General features: G+C 42.6%; 1 protein-coding gene across 1 annotated transcript; it reads right to left on the bottom strand.

Moving 5' to 3' along the window:
- Positions 1-14,209, bottom strand: unc119a (unc-119 homolog a (C. elegans)). Its single transcript, XM_041241211.1, has 5 exons — positions 13,669-14,209; positions 6,343-6,456; positions 6,135-6,237; positions 3,434-3,606; positions 1-2,865 (listed from the first exon to the last, which is right to left on the bottom strand). Exons 1-5 carry the CDS (start codon positions 13,979-13,981, stop codon positions 2,753-2,755), a joined length of 816 nt encoding a protein of 271 aa, XP_041097145.1. The 5' UTR covers positions 13,982-14,209; the 3' UTR covers positions 1-2,752.
- Between the last annotated feature and the right edge of the window lie 280 nt (positions 14,210-14,489).

The raw sequence follows: 14,489 nt of genomic DNA, 5'->3' as shown, positions 1-14,489 counted from the left end.
TTAAAAAAATCACATATATATTTATTATCCAGACTGGCAATACACTATATCCCTGGTAAGGAAAGATGTGATCTACCTCACTGTACTCACAAGTGTGCTCTTCGTACTGTGGCTGGCTGCTTTCTTTTTACTTCAGTAAGCACCACAAGCAATAGCGTTTAGGATCGATAGATTTGTAATGAGTTCAGATTCATTTCCTAAAGATAAAAACACAAATGATTCAGAGATGCTTTACCGCTTTACTGAAATGAGCAGTGATTATTATTTTTCTACCTGTTCATGTTATTTGCCTTGTGGTCACTGATCACTCAATAAAGTGAGAGGACATTACATCTTCCATTACAGCACAGTATAACATGTGAAGACACAATAGTATTTGTAAGTATCTACAACACATCTGTAGGTAAAAAGCCACTCTTTCTTGAGGGGGATTGACATTCAGGTAGATTTACATCAGAACATATTAAAACACATCCAGGTTCAACGTTCCTCTACCTAACTACGTTGTAACATACACATGGTGATTTGTGAGGGTTGAAAATGTTTCACAGGTTGTGATTAGAATGGCTCAAGGTATTGCACACTCAAGAGGATTTGGAAGGAGGGAAATTATTTACCACTGTTTGAAATTGATGAGGATGTTCATTACATGACTGAGGTTGCTTGCATGGTAAAGGCAGAACAGCAATGCCTGGTTACTCTGAATCACCCTTTGACATGTAACAGAACTAACTGCACTCTGAATGCAGCGTGCAAATCTCTCAGGGTCACTCTTTGCCTCAGTACACATTGCAGTTTCAAAAACAGCTACATGGCAAAAGCTTGGGCAGGTTTTAATTGTGCAGATTTCAGTTTCGCTTTTCATGGCTGATCAAAGACATATAGTAGGAAGAAAAAACGCAGACACCGAGTATTTTTCACAGGAAGATATCTTGGTCGGTTTTTCCCCCTTTAGCTGGAAGTGCATGAGTGGTGCTTGCTTGTATTATTTCTTAGCAGAATTCCTGTAGAATTGCGCCTCCTATTTTAAAATGCATGACTGTGATCATTTTAACTGCACACTAATGCACTATGAAATATTGCTATATAAAAATGGTCTGCCTGTCCTGTAGCCTATCTGCCCCATTGAAATGGAGACCCATGATCCTAAACTATTCTCCGCATTGACATCATTTAAAATGAACCCAAATAACCCCCTTCCATTGTATCCACTATATGTAGGCTGTTTATGTAACAGCAGGTTTTTATATGTATATATAAAAAGTGAAAATGTTTATTCCTTAAAAGGATTGTGCTGCCTCTTTAGAACAAATGCTTTCAAACCCCAAGCAGTATATCCTACAAAAAGTACAATAAAATACAATAAATAACCCTTAGTGATTCGGATGCTCACATGGTGCGAACTGTTTTATTAGACAGGTCTGCGGGGCATCATCTGTAATACTTTTATTTTTCTATTTAAAACAATGCAAATTTGGAATTGTTAAGATTTTTGTTAATAAAAATAAAACATCTATCAGCCTTTAATGGCTATGGATATGCCCGCCTACACAAACACACAAGCGCCTGAACTGTGATAAAGACAACATTGATCCATGATCACGTGTTAATAGAAATCAGTTTCTAACTCTAATTGATACACCAAGTATAACAGTCAAACTGCATCGCAGCATAACAAATTAGTTCCTGATGTTAGTGCGTCACACGCAAACACACACACACTCCCCCCCCTGGAAACACTTAGCTGAATTTAATTCTAAAGATAACCACCATGTACTTCACTGATTTGCGGGATATTTTCTGATTATTTTTTTCAGCTGTGGGTTACATACTGATATAGTGGGTGTGTTTCAAACCAAGCGGCAACAGTAAAAAATCATTGATCCAAATCATGATTGTTTTCCTTACAGTGCTTTTTTTACATTAATAAAACAGTATTGCTCTCATCCCTGATCTGCGTGTGGATATGAGTAATCACACAAGAAGGTGGATGGCTGTGCTACACCTGAAGTTCTTCTGGTGAAGTACATCACCATACTGTGTAACAGTCGTTCTGGGGAGGTGAAGTGGTTAATACTTGATAAACTTCTATTCAATATCTGCTCACCAAGGACAACTTATCCAGTTGACAATTGGTTTAGGTAAGTTATGTTCTTCATAACCGGTTCAAAACAGTAGGACAGGCTGGCGTCCTTCTCATCATAGACAAGTTCATTTAAAATGGTCTTGACTGAGTTCAAGCAGCCATTCAAGCACTGCAGTCCTGTTCAGCATAACTGCATGTGTCACTGCTGCTGCTAAATGGCATGAACTCAGGGCTTAGTGATACTCGCTGGTGAGCCAAAACCACACGAGTTACATTCACTCAACTAATAAGGAAGCCTTAACTCTTCACCCCCTCCGTGAACTTCCATCTCCACAACCAAAGCAGGTTCGGAAAATAATATTGTTTTTATGAATAACCTGTCAAAATGCTGACAACAGTCTAAATCAGTGTTTATTTCACACACACACGCACAAACACTCGCACTGGAAACGAACATGTGTACTTGTGTGTGTGTTTGTGTGGGACTGTCGTGTGTGTGGCTGCCATGGGATAACAGGTACCGCTGGAATGTTCAGATGCTGCTTCTTCTTGTCACTGAAGCAGGCTAACTCCAGGTTCTCTGATGTTCTGCTACTGTAGTAGAGTGAAGCCGGTGTGCGAGTGTGTCCCCTTTTCATTCCTCCCCTCCTCGTCCTCTCTCCTCTCCTAGGGTGCCCCACTGTAGGAGTAATCTGCCTTGTTGTGCATCACCAGCTTGTTATCCACAAAGTAAAAACTGTCAGACTGTGTCTCGTAAGGACAGAGGATCATTTCACGCACTGGCAAACAAAACAGAAATAAACAGTTTACTTATTCATTCATTTATTCACAACGTTGGGACTCATGAATGAAGAGTGAAGGGCAAGGACACTGGAAACAGGCAGGTACTGCGCTTGCAGGGCTATTTACCTCAGTCCTGGGCTTGTCAAATTGTACAGAATACACTCCATCCGTAATGCTTAAGTATGTTTTTATTGGAAAAGCCCACCCAAATTCAAAATTTGTCAGCTATAAGCGGCAGTCCAGCTTCAGTCCCAGCTCACTCAATTCCCCTTAAGTCAGGTCTTTAAAAAAAATTTACCTTTTTTTTGCCTTTACAGCCCTGCAACACCAAGATATACTCTGTCGTGTTGCTATAAATCTAATTTGAATTGCAAAAATGCCAATAAAAAATGCAGTCATTAAGTTGGAATTTTGGTGCAGACAGTCACTGGACTGAGGAAGGGGGAAGTCAAGGGTGTTTTATTCAAGGGTGGCTTGCTATAAATGTTTTATAATCAATGGTAGCTTGCTATAAATGTAAGGTTAGCAAACACTTAAGAAGAAAAAAAATGTGTGACTACTTACTGATCTCATCAGAGAGAGGGGGAAACTCGTAGATATGCTCACACGTGTTCTTACTGCTGGGGATGCAGAACCCAAACTCAAAGTCGAAGCTCTTGAGCAGCTTCTCACGGAAGTAATGCCTCTCTATCATGCGGAAGTTACTGATGGGCTTCTCCCCGACCGTGAACTCTACCCTGCAGCAAAAGAACAAGGAAGAGACGGGTTATGAGTAAAACAGACTGGAACACATCCAGAAAAATCCCTAGCCTCAGCTCAGACTAGGTCTCCTGGTCTCTTGGCCAATTGAAACAATGCCTCTGTTTAAATAACTAATAAAGGTCCCAATGTTATGAAAATAAAACATTTCTGAAAATATGAAGAAACACTGGGAGGGTCATGTTATAGTTTAGAATTTAGATCTGGTGCAATCAAGATCAACTGAATGAACCCCACTGTGTCTCAAGTCTTATACAGCATACCAAACTGGGCATGAGGAATTCACTTTGTACCCTAACCCTAACCCGAAGTGTTTTTCACTCTGTTCAGGTGCACTTAAGTTACTGTATGAGCTGCAGATAAATTGTTTTTATTCATTAATATAGATAGCTACCAGTGCCACTCAATTATACAGCTCTTAATTATTCAAAACAAAGAGTTTGGAAAAGGATATCCAGTGCAACCCAAGCAAAACAACCAATTATCAAAATACTAAGCTGGTCGGTCATCAGAAGAGAGTCATTTCGGGTTTTCTGTAATTGAAACATTCAGGTACACTGTTTAATAATTAACTTGGTTATTAGAAAATGTTTTACTAGAAAACACACAGTAAGGAAGAAGATAACAAGTAAAACATGTGCTTTATCTAAGCTGAAGCATGCCAGTTTCCGTATTCAAAATTAAATGCCAAGTTACCGGAAACGAGGTTGCAGAGCTGCACTGAAGTCTTCCCTGGTTTTCTGATGGGGAAAACAAGCAGCGTGCAGCTTCATAATTAAAACCAGAGCATCTGAGAAATACTGACATGCCTGGCAACCCAGCTTGAGTCAGGAGAGCTCTCAAGGATCAAAACACATCTCCAGTCACGTCCATTTGTCCCTTTGCAAATTACCATCTACGCTGTCAGGAGCCTTGTTTCCTATGACACTCATTTCTATGGCAGCGGGTTAACAAAACGATAAGCAAAAATTCACAGCCTTTCAGCAAACTCAGGACAAAACAAGAAGAAAGACGGAAAGGTCCTCTTATTACACTGTGTAACAAAATTTTTATTTTTTTTTGTTCCTGGGTAGTAAGTGTTATTTCCTAATTGCTTATGCCTCAAAAGTATAGAAAATGGCTATTATTCCCCACAAACTTTGCTTTTGTGACCAGGACAGTGATATTTCAAAATATCACTATTTCCAATGGGAAAATGGGAAAATGTGTCTTTTTGTTCACATAAAGTTAACATAAACACATAAAATTAACATGTATTTATACTAAAGTAATACAAAGATGACTACAAAAGATTTAGAAGTGAATAGTTTTTCGAGATTTACAATTATACTGTAAATACATATGATATATAATCAATGCTCCTTATTTAGTCCTTATTTATAATCAATGCTCCTTATTTACTGAATTCACGCTGACCTGACTAATTCTCCTGTGCAGTTGGGCAATGTCCCGCCTTCCTGACTTGTATCTCGCATTGATTCGTTCTGAATGCTTTAAACCTGCCTCGACTACTGAGTGGCAGCCCATTCCTACATTTCTATTGGCGGATTGTATTTACATGCTTGTGGAATTTAAAACAGAATTGCAAATTGTGGCGAAAGGTTAAAAAAATGCCTAAACACATAATAAACCCCCGAAGAATATGCCCGAGACCATAAGGATTTAATTGTGGAAAACAGCAAAGGAAAGAAGGTACTATTGAAGTGTGCAAGTGCTGTCGAGTTACCTTACATATTGTGACAGGAAACAAACCAAAGTAACAGAAAACAATCAATTCATACAGTATATAAAAAGTGAAAGCACCCACCCCCCCCCCCCCCCCCCCCCAAAAAAAAAAAAAAAACAGGGACAGGAGGAGATCACCCTGCCTAGAGACGCATGCGGCCAGCGCTGTCAAAGAGAATACTGTAGTGGTTAGAATAGGACTGCATTGTGCCAATCGAAAGACCTCTTTTAAATTCGACACAATGCAGCCAGTAAAATAAGCACCAGGGCACCACATGCACGTGGTTTACACTGTGAAAAATATAGTGGAGCGATTAGAGAGGGGCAGGAGGTGGCTGGACTGTTGAAGCTAACAGTTTAAGCAGGGAAAAATCAGCAACATATGCAGTAACCCTATACTCTGTACAGTGGAGAGTCAATTATCCAAACTAATTGCAAACCGACATCAGCTCATATAATCTGTTTGGTTAATCAAACCTATATTTTAGTAAGATTATCTAAACTAGCATATTATCCCTAACTGCAGCATGTGTGCAGCAAATCCCCCTGGATTACTTTACAATACCACAGTGTATGAAGAGAAGCACTACTGCACTAAGTTAAACTACATGGGCGCTCTAGAACTGAGCAGCACTGAACAAACACATGGGATCTGAATGAGGGCTGTGATAGGCAACCCGTCTGGATGATTGAGGTTCGGGTGATTGCCTCTCCACTGTGCTGTGCATTGAACACAGCGGCCCCAGCAGCGCTGTTACAGGAGCGCCGGAAGGTTACTCACGTGGCTCCCACTTGGCGAAGTCTGAGGAAGGCGGGAGTGAACTGATAGCGGACAAACCTGCCAGCGTTGGGGTCAAAGTCTTTCTTATCCCCCTGTCCTCTCTCTGTGAAACCAGAACGGCAGTTTTACAGCTTGCACAGTATCCTTTTACAACCAAAAAGCATGCAGTTGGCGTGATTATTGCTGAAATGGAACAGGCGAAGCATACCCAGTGCAGGGGGCTTGGTGATTTCAAACAGCACAGTCCCGGTTTCCATGTCCCGGATTTTAAACCTGGTGAAGTCGATGCTGTAAACGTTTTCTGATGGGGCGCATAAATAATCTGAAAGAAAGAAAGACAAAGAAAAACATTTCACCAAATCGGTAGCACAGCAATGTAAATAAGACTCCCAAATGCACAGCAGTTTCACCCATTCCAGGTTTTATTAGGAGCTTGATTAGCCACAGTGTGCAGGCACTTGTGTGAGTCTTATTAAACTCAAAGTAAAACCAGGAATTGGTCAAACAGCTATGGAATGGGCGTCTTATTTCCAGCTCTGCATCAACTGCATCATCTACTTAACCACCAATGTTGTTCAGCTGTTTCTTTTAAAAACTTTTGCAAGGGAAATTAAACCAAACAGAATCTCACACATTTTGTTGTAACAAGCATACTATAAAAACTAATTTTGGGGGTTGGTCGACAACTAGGTACATTTATCTGGAACATGCTTCGTCTTGTATTCTCCACACAGCAACACAAAATGACCACGGCCTGCAAAACAAGGCTTTAGCACATCACACGTGGTTTTCAAAGACAGCTGTGTGTACCGTGTAGCACAGGGGAGCTGCACAGGGAGCTGTGTGCACTGTGTAGCGCAGGGGAGGTGCACAGGCAGCTGTGTGCACTGTGTAGCGCAGGGGAGGTGCACAGCTAGCGTTCTGCAGGGTGGTTAAAGGAAGTGGGTTTTTATTATTATCAAAGAGGAAGTTTAATGCAGGCACTCGCTTTCACACAGCCACACACGCGCCCAACAAGATATTTCTAAAAGCTCACTTATCTGCACAGTCAGCACTTGCTCACTGGAACGCCGGATGGCAGCTGCTATTAACCAATTTATTGCAACACGAGTTCTGTGTTCTGTTTTTGTTTCCACTTCAATTGAGTGTTTTTGCAAGTCTATCTGAATCAGTGCTGTGATATTTGGCAAGAATGGTAGACATTCACCACAGGTGCAGTGGACCTGATCAACAGCTATGATACACAGAATTTTATAAGGATTTCCATGAGAATCAAGACCCTTCACTGCATACCAATGCATTGCATGTCCAATGCACAAGTTTATTTTGGTTCCATGCGCAAGAAGCATGGGAAGTGATTAAATTCACATTCAAAGCTGTTTTACAAGGCCTGTGATCCTTGCAAATATGTCGGCATATAGACCTGCATTACCTCTTCTTGTATAAATGCATGTTTTAAATCTCTAAAGAGTTAACTCCACCTGCCCTGGCTGGCTGTACCTCCCTGCAGCTTAACTCATTTTAGTGTCACACGGGCAGATTGGAGATGACAAGAAGATCTATGGAAAAATCAGAACAGAAACAGGTATAATCTCCTCACCTTTATAATCCTATCCAGAACCCCTGACGTAGAAGACAAGCTGCTGTCTGCTTTCCAATGCTTCTTGCCTGCCACTGTTTAGAACAGGCAAAAGGGAAGGCTGGGAAACTGTGCTGTGAAATGCTCGGTATTTCAGATCTCAATGTGGTATGCAGTCGCGAGGGCTTGGGAATGCAAGTGTGTGTGAGCTGCCAAAAGAACTTCTCTAAACCTACTACAGCAGCTTGCAGTACCCACCTGGCCTCTACTTCAAGGGCCAGGGCTATGCATATCAATTACGAGGAGGCTCTCATTGCATAGCAGTTTGCCCCATTCTTGGTTTTGCTATGAGTTTAATCAGACACACCTGAGCTTGTTACCTATACACAAGCTTTTGTTAAAACCTGGGATGGGTGAAACTGCTATGCAACAGGAGTCTAATTTCCATCCCTGTACTGTACTGTACACAGTATTCTAGTCCTGTTCTGAACCACAATACTGGGTCTCTGTGGCCCTCTTGAAATGAGTTCAAATTCGCAGACAGACACACAGAATCGTAAGACTTGACTGTCACCTCCAGAGTTAAAGTATTTAAAACAATGGATGGAAAAGGAGATTCTCGTAGGGGTACATTAGGCGTGCCAACACATAGTTTCAGCTGGTCATTTACTGAATGTGACTACACAGCAGACCATCAAACCTGTGCTTCAGCTTCTCTTTTTGCATTTAGCACTTGGTTTAATTTCTTGTTATGCTCATGAAGAATGATCAGAACTGCAGCATATCTAAACCCTGCTATTTAATGACCTCTGTGTTAGTCTTGCTGGTGGGTTATAGACCTGTTTTAATGATATATAATGAAGAGATGTTGTAAACCAGTCTGTGTGTTTGAGTTTTAAGCCCCCCTCGTTGCATAGCATAACAATAAGTGTATTAGTCACACTTTCTTGGTAACAAGCTTAGTGCCATTGCAACGCGAGTCACTGCTCTTGACACTTCCAAGGTCCCAGCTAGGGGGCACTGTCTCTTTTAAAGTCCTCTCTCTCCACCTGTTCCTCAAGCTCCTCCTCGCTTGGGATTCTTCTCACGAGCAGAGCTGCAGGATGCACCACAGCTATGACTTGAGCCATGGCAACGGCTGTATCCACGGCAACCGCTGTGGGCATGGCGGCTGCTGTTACTAGGGCAACCGCCTTTTAACACCTTGGGTGCTGGCTCAGAGTGGGGAGTGAAGCAATGCCTCTATAGTCAATTCTCTGGCTTTATATATATTATACGGTATTCTGTTTCTTTTCTGGCAAGCTTAGCCATTTCAATTAAGATGTGAAATTGGAACAGTGAACAAGCAAGGCAAAACAGAGCACCTGGATTTGACTGAATGGCTTTTGAAATAAATCAGCCTTGTATTATCTATTAAGACATAGGTTACAGCACTATATGTTACTGGGTTACTTATTTTAGAGCAGCAAGCTGTGCATTCACTCAGTACCTCTTATTTTGTGTTTGCACTAAAGCACCTCGATGCTCTGTGTGTTTGAATGGAGACAGGCCTGTTGCACCAGCAACAAAAGTACAGATTTTCTTAGCTTCATGTGGGCCAAAACACCTGCTGCTCAATCATCAGGAATGAGTCATTAGTCTAATTAACAGCAAATATCATTCAATGCTCTGATCTTTATTCCAAATGATCCAAATGCACAAATAATAATGATCAGTGCAGTATTTGACATGATGCACGGTGACAGCTGACAGACGCGAGGCAAGCTTGTTCAGCTTCAATGGCCTCTTAGAATATTGTACTGATGTCCTTGCATTGGTTTGACCTTCATTTCAACATTGGTTTACATGCAAGACTCAGACCAGGTCCCAGAACTGAGCTCCAAAGCAAGGATGGTTCCTCTTGGTGATATAACTCATCTTTACACAGCCCTGCTTCATCACAGCACTGTCAATACAGTAGCAAGTCTCACAGGGTTGCTAGATGATTCATTTGGCAGCCAGCTACAGCACAGAGGAGGAATCGTGTATTTAAGCAGTTCAGAACAGATTTAGCAAAGGTTTCATGAACTCAAATCGACTCCTGGACTTAAAATAATACACCTAAACAAATAATATTCCAAAACAAGGGTAGTTCTGACAGGGGGGGGGCTGACAGGGCCACACTGTTGGATGGAATATCTAAAGAAAGTGCCAGCATGTTTGGCAAAAGCTGGCTAATCCTGAACTTTCCACCTGGCAGCTGATTAGTTAGTGGCCATGGCTTTTTAAAATATATAAGTGCTGTGCATCTCCACTGAAGAGCTGAAGCATGCACCAAATTGAGCCTGAAAATGATCACGCGTCTGGCAGTGTAGCCCTCCCCTCCCCTCCCCTCACCCCCGGCACCTTTATCAGCTCCAATGCAATACTCCTTACTGCACATTTGCCCTAGGCTGCACACCCATGCAGCTGAATGCAACCATGCATTCAATTCATTGATTGTTCTGATAAAATGTGTTCCATCCTGCCCATGCTGATCCATCTTAATCCGGTTTACATTTTGTAGAGGAGCAAATCCATCTAATCAGGAGAGGAGGAGGAGGCTAAATGCAGCACTTTAATCCAGGCAAACACAGGCGCAGGGAACACAAATACAAACCTGCTGTTTAAAAAGCAAAAAGAGAGAAAGGAAAGCTGTCTTTTCACTCGCCTCAGGGGCTGTGCCCTTTCATTTCAGCGCCAGTACTATGCTCTGCTGTGCTTTCACTGTGTGCTCGTGTATTTGTTATATTTGATCAGCAGGACAATCACAAAGACAAGCCATTTATTTTGCAGTTACGATGAAACACATAAAAATACAAAAAAAAAAAAAAAAAAAAAGAAATAAAATAGAAAAGTATTTGCCATTTATACCGCTGGCTTTGAGTTGGAGTCTATTGGATAACGGCTGGTCAAAAGCAGTGATGGAGACTCCCACTGCATAGCGGTTCAATCCATTCCTGGTTTTACTAGGAGTTTAATAAGACACACCTCAGGTTGTTACATACACACTGTGGCTAATCAAGCTTGTATTAAAACCTGGGAAACTGCTATGCACTAGGAACCTCTGGTCAGGCGTACTGTATGGACATTACTGTAACAGGAGGGGAGGGGACCTCAAATTGGGGAAATTCTTTGTTACATGAACACAGATGCATCTACAATATTTCCATTAGCACAGTAAACATGAGACTTTTTAACAGGTGGACTTTGAAAGCGACAGATCCTCATCACGCCAGGCGGCTTGCTGTTAACCAGGGCATTTCTAGGGAGGGGTGTGCGTTCTCTAATGATTTAACTGAGCTGGAACTGTTACTCTGGGCTGCCCTAGAAAAACAAAATGAGCTCTGAGCTGCTTCTCACACCTACAGGGTTTAGACGAACAGATGAAATGCCTAAGATATGTAGAGCACATAGTTCTTTCTTCCTCAGTGCTGCTGAACCAAATGGGAAGAAAGCCAGTGGGAACTCCTATTATGTCTATCAAGAATAGCATCAGCCCTCTCAACAGGACCTGCTGCTTGTCTTTGAAAGTCGTCCATCTATAGCAAGTGCTGACCAGACCAATCCTGGGTTGGCTTCTGACAGGTATAAGACACACCTGAGCTTGTTACCTACACACTGCGGCTAATCAAGCACGCATTCAAACCTGGAATGGGTCAAGCTCTTAGATATTACAATCTAAGATGGGGAGACTAAGCCTGTTCAAAAATCCCGTCCGAACAAATATTAAACAGCACAGAAACAAACACTAACATATTTCTCATACAGCAGACCCAGGGTCAATTCTAATGACAACCACGAAAAACAAAGTGACAGAAACAGCTCCCCACATTAACATGCCTGCTCTGTTTATTCTATATCACCCGGCAATAATAACCACAGCTACAAATACAGAAACGTTTCTGTTTAAAACAAATGGGGGTCACTAAAGGGGGTTGAAAATACGAGAGTAACGATCGAATGACAACTAAATGCAGAATTGAACTGGAATCGATCAATTACATTATGGTGCATTTCCAATGAATTACGAATTGCGCAATTCCAGCTGTAACTGGCTCTAAGGCCTGTCTTCTGCTGACAGACAGAGAGCTCGCTCGGGTGTGTTTGAGTGCGTCCAGTGATTTGAATTAAGAAGCAGAGGATGTCTCAGCTCTGGTGGTTCCTGAACCCGCTTGTAGCCCCTGGCTTCTTGTTCTGTTATTTAATTGGGATATTTCATAGTGCAGAACCGGGCTGAACCGAACCACGCAGTGAGCAGCTGGATCCAGCTGTAGGATTCCTCGTGTTCTCTTTACATCAGTACCAGGCAGAGCGGACCTGTGGCACTGCACACTCTGTGCTGATAAGAACATTCTCCTTTTGATACGGAGGCTTTGCAGGCTATTTTTAGACGGCACACAGGAAGCAGCTCCCTTGCCACTGAATTCATTGCTGCTGTTTCTGTTTTCTCCTTACTGACCGACTGCTTGTACAAGTTTCAAGCTTTGAAACAGTTTAAACAGGGAGCTCTCATGTTTCTACTGGTGCGGTTTTCTTTGTGGTTAGTTATCCCTGAAACTGGTCTATTTTAGTTACATGTAGGCGGGGAAAGTCAATGCAACCCACCTGATTCCAAATAAGGTCAATCATAAATATAGACATCTAACAATCTTATTTGAAGAACTAGGAGCTAGGAGACATACATCTATGCCGAGGCTGCTGTAAACAGATAGATAGTTGGGCAGGCACCCATGCTACCCTGTTTAACAGTTATTTAGTATATTCCTGTTTTCTGATTCTTTCATCTCTTCTGCCCCTTAATGCAACGAGTCACATCTGACTTCCCCTATAAGATCTCTGGCGCAGTTACAACACTTGACCACTCAGTGGCACTGTTTGGTAAGTAAATATCTATTTGGAAAAGGGAATAAAGAATACATTTAAGGCATAAATATCAGCCAAGTATTGTTTGTGTCAACAGAAGAGAACACCACATGACACAGCTAATTTGAATCCAGCTTATTAACTGTATTTACATTATCGCAGGCCCCCTTTGCATCACTGTGAAACACTTTGAGTTCTTGCCTTGATTTATTTCCATTAAATCAGCAGGTAGTTCAGATAGAAGGCTATCCTGCAGGCAGCCAGTTCTGCAACCGCAAAGCAGAAGAAACTCTTCAGCTGAAAGCACTGCGTATAAAACATTAGCAAATCCTGAACAGAGGAGATTTAAAAATAAAAGGGCCACTTCATATCTACAGGCGATTGCACACTGCTGTGTTTGTTATACAGTGCAGATGAGTAAATACACACACACACACTCACACACGGAGCTTTAGATACGAGACCCTGAGCCAGATTCAGTTAGTAATTATGGCAAGTTAGTAAACTGGTAATTTTACTAAACTACCCAGATCTACTAATCCAGGCATGCTATTTTAAAATCAGCACACAGCACCATTGCATTTTTAAATTTCATTTAAATTGGTGCACTGGATCAAGTGAGGATAGCGCCCACAGCGTTCAAAGAGCTGGCAAGCTCATTAGCAGGCTATTTCCGTACTGACATTCACTTAGCTCGTATTAACGGTGGCAGGTGAAAATGCAGTGACAGACAAACTAAACCCCTATCCGCGTCCTCCGTGTAATGCTGATCAAACACAGCAGCGGAGAGGAATGCTAAGGAGCGCTGCGCGGCTCTCCGAAACTGCAGCACTGTACTGTAGAAAGACGGGCAGCTCCGCTCCGTCACAGTAGCAACACCGAGAACTAATTCAGAGCAGAACACAGTTTAATGAAGGGAGAGGAGGCAGTACAGAATCGACCAAAGGCAGTCGAGTCAGACCGGGGATAAAGACAAACTAAAGATAAGATAAACTGCTCCTCTCCTCAAATAATAATAATAATAATAATAATAATAATAATAATAATAATAATAATAATAATAAAACTCACTTTCAGTGATCTTCTGCAGCCCGAGCACATCCTCTGGAGTTATGATCGGATTATTTAGCAGCTCGTCTTCTGTTGTTGCCGGGATGAGCCCCGTTTCTGTGGGGTTGCACCCCTTTTTCACTTTCATTGCCGGTACTCGTCGGTTTGGGTTCGGGTTACTTTGCGCCTGATTCCCACAGGAGCTGCTGTTGCCGTTGCCGCTGGCGGCCCCGGTGCTGCTAGGATTAAGCCCGGCAGTGCTCTGCTTGCTGGAGCTGCTGGCTGTGTCCTGGCTGCTACAGACAGCCTCTGTGCTGGCACAGGAGTAACTCATTCTCCACGTCCCTCCTCCCCCCTCCCTCCCGTCAAAGGATAACAAATTATCTCTCACTCACTGCAGAGAGCTTGAATGCCCGCTCGCCCTGTGTTTATGCAAACCCCGCACTGCCTAAACCTTTCCAGCCGCCACTCTCTGTCTTAGCATATCCGAGCTAGAGCTGCAGCACAGCAACCCAGTTTGCTTCCCTGCACGGAGCTCACGGCGAGTCATAAGCGGATGCACGTTTAGACAGTAAGGGTTTCAGCAAAGCCAGGCAGTTTGGAAAAGGGGCAGGCGGTTAATTTAGGGGGTCCGGGAAACGGCTACACGTTCTACGCTTGTTGGATTACACGTACTGACATTGCAGGGACTATCAGAGGTTCCCGCGCTGCTGTGTGCGCTACTCTCGTTTCGGATAAAGCAGCTGTTTTGCCTCCTCGGTGTGCACGGCACCCCTCTGTGTCGTATGGTACGGTCCTTCTAGGTCTCATTTTTTGCAGGAAGCGGGCTGGGTTGTTGTGGT

Source organism: Polyodon spathula, unplaced genomic scaffold (assembly GCF_017654505.1).
Source record: "Polyodon spathula isolate WHYD16114869_AA unplaced genomic scaffold, ASM1765450v1 scaffolds_764, whole genome shotgun sequence".
NCBI lineage: Eukaryota > Metazoa > Chordata > Actinopteri > Acipenseriformes > Polyodontidae > Polyodon > Polyodon spathula.
The sequence above is the reverse complement of the archived record's forward strand: the minus strand, read 5'-3'. Positions and strand labels throughout refer to the sequence as shown.

Bases quoted from the DNA above. Each gene is read 5' to 3' on its own strand.
- unc119a (XM_041241211.1), bottom strand. From the start codon at position 13,981: ATGAGTTACTCCTGTGCCAGCACAGAGGCTGTCTGTAGCAGCCAGGAC. The intron at 6,238-6,342 runs GTATGCTTCGCC...CTGGTTTCACAG, and splicing joins CACCAAGCCCCCTGCACTGG to AGAGAGGACAGGGGGATAAG. The intron at 3,607-6,134 runs GTGAGTAACCTT...CTTTTGCTGCAG, and splicing joins CTTCGCCAAGTGGGAGCCAC to GGTAGAGTTCACGGTCGGGG.